The sequence below is a fragment of the Echinops telfairi genome, unplaced genomic scaffold (genome assembly GCF_000313985.2).
Source record: "Echinops telfairi isolate 266 unplaced genomic scaffold, ASM31398v2 ScPeMD7_7463;HRSCAF=8501, whole genome shotgun sequence".
NCBI lineage: Eukaryota > Metazoa > Chordata > Mammalia > Afrosoricida > Tenrecidae > Echinops > Echinops telfairi.
The window spans coordinates 3,986,132-3,993,479 of NW_022111363.1; the positions used below are offsets into that span (position 1 = coordinate 3,986,132).

General features: G+C 54.4%; 1 protein-coding gene across 1 annotated transcript in view; it reads left to right on the forward strand.

Moving 5' to 3' along the window:
- The window catches only part of LOC101659355 (Down syndrome cell adhesion molecule-like protein 1), a 43,234-nt gene that overhangs the window by 26,340 nt on the left and 9,546 nt on the right, over positions 1-7,348 (forward strand). Inside the window, exons 8-11 of the mRNA XM_004712851.2 lie at positions 2,847-3,000; positions 6,139-6,256; positions 6,538-6,701; positions 7,031-7,129. Of these exons, the coding sequence (XP_004712908.2) occupies positions 2,847-3,000; positions 6,139-6,256; positions 6,538-6,701; positions 7,031-7,129 (535 nt within the window). The remainder of the gene's footprint in view (positions 1-2,846; positions 3,001-6,138; positions 6,257-6,537; positions 6,702-7,030; positions 7,130-7,348) is intronic.

The following is a 7,348-nucleotide window of genomic DNA, read 5'->3' on the forward strand; positions in this document are numbered from 1 at the left end:
TATACATAAATTTATGTATTAATTTTTCAGAGTGGGCATAAGTTGTGGGGTGGTTAGAGGCACGTGTGTGTGAGTGCAAGTGTGCTCAGGCACAGTGGTGGGAGTGTGTGGGCACGCCGCATGGACTCCTCAAAACAGACAGGTGAAAGGGAGTGTGGGACACACAAAGCGGCATTGAGCGCTCTTGGAAATGCTATCAAGTGTTTCAAAGCATTCCCGGTTTTTCACTGATGATAAAAATAAGAGTTCTATTGTAGAGAGTCTGGTAAACTGTATAAAATAATAGAGGAATGAGTACACAGTTCTTGTATGCATTCTCTGAAGTTAAACACTGGTAACGTTTTGATATACAGCTGTCCCATCTCTTCTCATTCACCTCTGCCTCTGTCTACCACTGGCTTTATTTCTATCTCTCTATAGACACATATATGTATTACAGTGGCTTTTTTAATTCAAATTTACATAACATGATGTAATCTCCTTTTCTTCCCCACATAATATGCATGTTAAGTGCTTCCCCATATCATCAAATACCCTTTAAAAACAGGTACATGCATAATCTAGCTGAGCAGTCCCATGAGCCCGTATTTAATGCACATTTCAAATGTTTACCCTTATTACATGATGCTTCAGCGAGCAGACTTCACAAAACTGTGTGCATATTTCATTGTTATCTTAGAATAAATTTCTGGATGATTTCTTGGGTCACAAAGAATGTGACTATTTTTAAGGTTCTGTGTACACATCTACAAATTACCCTGCAGAGAGTGTGAACCGATTTATGCTTTCATCAGGATTGAAAATCCTGATAAGTTCCCTGCATCTAAACTAATCCAAACTTTATGGGGCTCTTTTGTTCTTGGTTTTGGTGGGATTTTCCCCCCAAATTTTGCCCATTTGACCTTAAGAAAACAGCCTCTCATTTTAAGTCATGTATCTTTGATAATTAACTAGGTTGATTGCTTTTTCGTATTGGCGGTTTTCTAGCCATATCTTTTTGTCAATTCATGCTCTCTGTTTGTTTTTCTATTTGAATTGCTAGGTTCTTGTTGATTTGTAAGTGCTCTTTATATAGGGAAGATAACCACCATTTTTCTATTTGCCAGCTTGTCCCTTGAGTTTTGATTCTATTTGAGATGAATTCAAACTACCTGATTTTGATTTTTGCCTTTAGTTTTATTATCAGAAACTTAATTACCTAGAGTGTCTTCTTCCATGGCTTTCTGTTTCTTTCTGACCTGCAATCCACTGCAACTTCTGGGAGGTTTGGCTGTGTGCTTTTGGATTTCAGGAGATCCCTGCAGAGACCAGCTTAAAAGGAAGCCATCCAGGATCTGGGAATGCCTTCAAGCGTTTTAACGCCTTCAGAATTCCCATGTCCTCTGCACAAATGTACACTCGAGTGTCACTGGGACATACCAGCAATGCGACTCTTCTCCCTGGCCACGCGAACACACACACACACACACCTATCCTCACAGAGAAGCCGTGAAGAGCAGAGCATGCCCGCCCCCCCATCACAAAGGTGTGTCACACACGCCCATTGCCTCACGGGGAAGGCAGAGCTGCACTGCTCTCCCGGCCTCGGGAACCATGGGCATCACTCTAGGTGGCACCTAGTAAGGAGGAGGACAGGGGTTGAAGCCACTACCTCATCCTATCTCGGCACAGTGCAGGTCTGCACCCCAGTCCCCAGAGAAGGACGCCTGAATGGCCCGGTGCAGGGTGGCTCTGCGCCCGCCCAGCCAGGAGCTCTGTGTGTGTGATAGGACTTCCGCACCTTCCCCAACATGTTGCTGCAAACAGCCCAGGGCCAATAGGACATCCTCCTATCATGAGTTGTCGTGTCCCTCAGCCCTGCGACGGGGCAGAGGGAGCGTCCTTCTGTGACCCCATGTCCTTCAGCACATGCATGCGTGCGTCTGTGCAAGCGTGTGCGTGTGTGCGCGAGAAGCCAGGACTGCAGAGATAACTCATGAATAGCATCCTCTGGCCTCGGGGGCCTGCTCCTCCTCCCCAGACTTCCACCCTGATTTCAAAGAGGCTTTGGCTCTATCCTTCCTTCCCTTCCCCGAGGCTGACCGAAAAAACAAAACGGGATGGACATCAGCCCCATCCGGCCTGTGCCAGGGAAGCGGCTGACAGGAGGTCTGCAAACTGGCGCTTATCAAAAGCTCCTTCTCAATTCATTTCAATATCTGAGCCTCTGGTTTCCAAGGCAACATAATCTTTTCATCAAAGCAACTGGTAAAACCACTGGGATCCTATATTGTTTTGTTGGCAACTTGTCAAAACTGTCATTTGGTTAAAAAAATTTTTTTTCATAGATTTGCATATACAGCGTACAAATATATATGTGCTGCTCTATAGCGATGATGATCCTTATACAGGGTGGGCGGTGTCACCTTCCTAGTGCCCCTCTGGCACGGCCTGTCACCTGCAGAACATGGGGGCTGGGCGGGCCCGGGAGCCTGTCTGCAACCCTGAAAAGGCAAAGGCATCCTTCATTTAGCTTCTTCCCGGAGGCTTTTTCCCTCGGGGTTTTCCTGGGACCCTCCTCTATTCTCCCTTCTCCTAACTCTCCCCCTCCCGCAAAACCCTCGCGTTCCCTGCACTGATGCCACGGCTGCCTTGGGATTAGGATCTGTCTGCAGGGAGATAGAGCCAGGCCCAGCAACCCCTCTGAGCAAGCTCTTCTCCCAGGGGCCAAGCCCATGCCAAGTCTGCTCACTGCTGCTCTCCACGCAGCTGGCCATGGGGACTCTGAGCCCGGCCATGAATGGAGAAGAGCTGGCGCCTGAGGGCCAGGCTCTGCTTCTAAGTCCTTCACGTCCTCTGCCCTGCAGGCCCCCAGTGAATATGAGACGAACCCGGAGCAGCTGTCCTACCGTATCGCCCACCTCAACCGGGGGCAGCAGTACCTGCTGTGGGTGGCCGCAGTCACCTCCGCCGGCCGGGGCAACAGCAGCGAAAAGGTCACCATCGAGCCTGCGGGCAAGGGTGAGGAGCCTGGGGCTGGCCCCTCCCTGCTGCATGCTCTCTGGCCTGGCTGTGAGGGGCTGGTCGCTGCCCTCCCTCCTGCGTCTGTCTGCCAAGCCTAAGCCTCTGCTGCCCTCTGACTCCAGGAGAGCCTCACAGCAGCCGCCAGCCAGGCTGGGACTGGCAGGGGGTGGCCGTGGTGCTCCTCCACAGCTCCTCCACCCCCACGCCAGACTCTCCCATCAGCACAGTGCTGAGCCTCCGTCCCACCTCCTTCTCAGAGCACCTGAGACTCGGGAGAAAGGCCCTAGGTTCTAGCCTGGGCATCTCCAGACACCTCCTTCAATTCAGTCTTTCCCCCGGTGTTGACAGACGCGAGGGCCTGGACATGAAATCGCTGCCCAGCATACATATGGCCTGGCATGAGGTGGGGGTGGGTGATGTACCCCCACTTTTCAGAAGAACAGCAGTTTAAGGCCTCAGCCCAGCTCAAGATGGGCACAGCCATGCTGAGGGCACTGCCGGGCTGCCCCTGGGGCCATGGCATTAACCACCACAAGCCTTCCCCTCCAGGTCTCCTGGGTCCTTCCTGTTCCTCTTCCGCCACCACTACATATCCAGATGCCTTCCCAGCCCCCTTCCTGGGGTCACTGGAACTTCCCTCGCTCCGGACACAGGTGGCTTCCGCCCCTGTCCCGCCCAGGCACCGTAGGCTGGTATTCGGCCTATTGAAGGTCTCGATGGGCCAGGGGCCTCCACCTGCCCCCGTGCTCCCGGGTTGCAGTTGTCGGGTCAGCAGCAGCAGAGAAGGCAGCCCCCGGGCTTTCAGGCCACAAGTCAGGGCTCTTTCCTCATGTCTTACCTCCCTCCTCTTCCTCGTGGGATCTCTACCAACCCCTTCTCCTGAAAGCTCCTCCTTACAAGGGGACGAGGCCTCAGAGGCCTCCCTGGGCAGAGACAGGGGCCCAACAACCCAGGAATCCTGGTGACAAGCTGGCCCTCTCCCATGTCCTACAGGGCACTGTGTGCCCTAGGACCCTTTCGCACGTCTTCCCTTTCTGCCCTATGAGACAGGAAGGACCAGTGGGCTATGTGCGGGCACCCAGAGAGAGAGCTCGGTTCAGAGTCGGCCTCACCTCTTGGCAGAACCAGATCTGGAACCTAGTCTTTTGAGCCCCGCCTCATCCCTGAGGCTTGCTTTGCTCCCAGTGGAGGCCATTGTCCCCTAGGCCCGACGGCTCAGGCCCCAGCCTCTAGCACAGCCCTCACAAAGCACCAGCCTCCGTGTCCTGTCCCCAAACCTGCCCGCGTGGTTTCCTCGCTCTCCTCAAGGTGGGCCCTCGGCTCAGTGGAGCCCACTCTCCCTCTGAGGGTCGTGCCCCTGGCTTCAGTCACCACTCCTCGACCAATGATAAGATGGCAGCCTCGTGCAGACTGCCTGGCACGGCTGCAGGCTCAGGGGAGACGTGGCAGGGCTTGGGCCCTGACTGGCTCTGGGGAGAGCCGGGGAGGAGGTGGCTGATACCACAGCTTACTTGTACGACATTGGCCCTCTCTGGCCTCCTGTGGAGTAGACTCTCCAGTGAGCTTCTGTCTCCCTCAAGACCTGCCCTTCTCCTCTCCTGCTTTATACTCTTACGCACTTGACCCTAGGGTTTGGTTAAGCATCTGCCAATCTGCACCCTAACTTCCTGGTGACCCCAAAACCAGCACCTCTGGTCCAAACATCTCTCTTATACTCCCAAGTATTTCTTTCTTTCTTCCCCCACCCCCAAACCATTTTATTAGAAGCTAATTCCAACATACCATTCCATTGTTCAATCACATCAAACAGTGTTGTACAATTGCTACCAAAGTCAGTTTCCAAACATCTTCTTCCTTCTTGAATTCCTTGATATGATCTCCCCTTTACCCACCTTACCCACCCCACCCCCTTCCTCATCAGACCCCCCAGTAGCCCTTATTCTAGTTGCTGTCTCTGTAGATTCATGTACCCTGGGTTCCCTATACTGGGAAATATGGAAACACACAAAACAAAGGGTCAAGAAAGCTACCAACAATGACAAAATACAGCAGAGATGAGCCCCAATATGAAAAAAATCATAGAATTTAAAAACCGGGTTCAGGCCCCAAATGTATCTGCAGGGAGATCAAGTGGCAAGGTTTCGACCGTTCAAGTCAGGTTTAGCTTGTTAATCTGCTCCGATGTGCTCCGTCAGATCACCAGGCCATTCCTATCCCCCGATTGTGGTCAGAGGTCAATCACCGGAGACAGGCCCCCTGTGTAGACCCTGCAAACGTATTCTGGGCTTCTGCACACCCAAATCTCATCATTTAAGTTCTAGCTCTGATACTGTTCTCTCCTTTGGATTTGGATTCTATGGTGTCCAATCCTGGGATCGCTGATGTGGGCTTAGTTGATGTCTCCCTTAGAGGGCTGCTTGTACTCAGCACAGTTCTGAAATGTCCAGCAAGTGGCCTAGCTGGAGACTGGACTACCTCCTGAGGTCAGGAGAAGCCACCGGAGCTTTTTGAATATGTAGCTGTGAGCAAAGAGCATTTCCCGCTACATCACTGCTGCCCGCCCGGGACGGTTGGGTGGGTCAGCTCACCCCTCCAGGCCCTGCTCCTGCCCGCCCCCTCACGCCCCCTCATGCTTGTCTGGTGTCAGGCCTCAGTGCCCTCCCGCTGGCATGCCTTTCCTTCCCTCCTTGTTTAATTCCTTTTCTTCGCCTTCACGGTTCAAATCAAAACGCCCAGTTCCAAGAAGTTGATCCATTGTCTCAGGACCATTCATTGCCCCTCCGTTGTGCCCCATGGTTACGCACGCACTAAAGAAACTTGCTCTCTGCCACGATGTTTTGAAGTCCCATTTCCCTCTGGACCGTGAGCAGCCTCAGGGCGGGGAATCAATTTTACGTACCTTGGACCCCCTAGAGCTTCAGGAGCTACCTGGCCCCAAAGACATGTTTGATGAGTATTTGTTCAGTCCCTGACTCCCAGCTGAAGTTCTCCAGTGCCTACCTTCCACCCCGAGCCCCAGGTGGAGGTCAGGCAAGGGGGGAGGCTTGGCTGTAGATCCAGGGAATCCCGAGAAAAGGTGCTGTGGACCGTGTGAGGGACTGGAGTGGGGTGCCCCTCCTCCTCTCTCCCCTGCAGCCCCAGCCAAGATCATCTCCTTTGGGGGCACTGTGACAACACCCTGGATGAAAGACGTGCGACTGCCCTGCCATCCAGTGGGAGACCCAGCCCCCGCTGTAAAGTGGACCAAGGATAGGTGTGTAGTGGGGCCTCCCTCCTATCCCCATGGAGCCAGGAAGAAGTCTGTGGGTCCCACCCTTCCAGCTGCCCCCATGCATCCCTGGGCTCTATGGGGGCCTTGTGGGACCGGCTTCCCTAGTCCCCTGCTGCTGGAGGGTCAAGGATCTTCCTTCCCTGGGGGGTTTGAAGAGGCCAGAGTTGCTGGATGAGCCAGAAGAACCCGGGATCCACCAGCAATCCTCCCCTGCTCCACGTGACCGGGGTCCCAGGGTGAACGCGTCTCTGTCATTCCGGCAGTGAGGACTCGGCCATCCCTGTGTCCATGGACGGGCACCGGCTTATCCACACCAATGGCACGCTGCTGCTACGTGCTGTGAAGGCCGAGGACTCTGGCTACTACACCTGCACGGCTACCAACACAGGTGGCTTTGACACCATCATTGTCAACCTCCTGGTTCAAGGTGAGAGCCTGGGAGGCAAATGGGGATGCAGTGGAGACAGGGACCAAGAAGAGGCAGGAATTCCAGCACGGATGGCTAAAATCAGCCCAAAAGAAACCTACTTAGTACAACGACCCCAGGTGGTGCCAGGTGGCAGAGGAGGCAGGTGGGGTCGGGGGAGAATGAGCAAGAGGGCTAGGAAAGCCTGGTAGCTGGCCTGGAATTCCCGCCCTGAATCCCTACGCACCCCTCCTTCCCTGGGCAGTCGCGGCTGGGAGGGCCTGGGCAGGTTGGGTACCCACCCTGCCAGCGTCCTCCCTGGTGATGGGGCCGAGGCTTTCCCCTCGCAGTTCCTCCCGACCAGCCCCGCCTCACGGTCTCCAAGACCTCCGCATCCTCCATCACCCTGACCTGGATTCCTGGAGACAATGGAGGCAGCTCCATCCGAGGTGAGAACGGGCCGGTGCGGAGGGGGTGGTGGGGAGGGCTTTCTTGGGCTGGGAGAGGGAGCGGGTGATGCCCACCGCCCACCTGCCTGTAGCACCAGGAAGTGGTCTGGAGGCAGAGTCAGACCACAGGCAGTTTCTCGAAGGCCATGGGTGGTACCCTGGCCCAGGAGGCTGCGCTGTATCCCCCGCCCCCCACACCTGGCCACAGAGTTGCTGCTA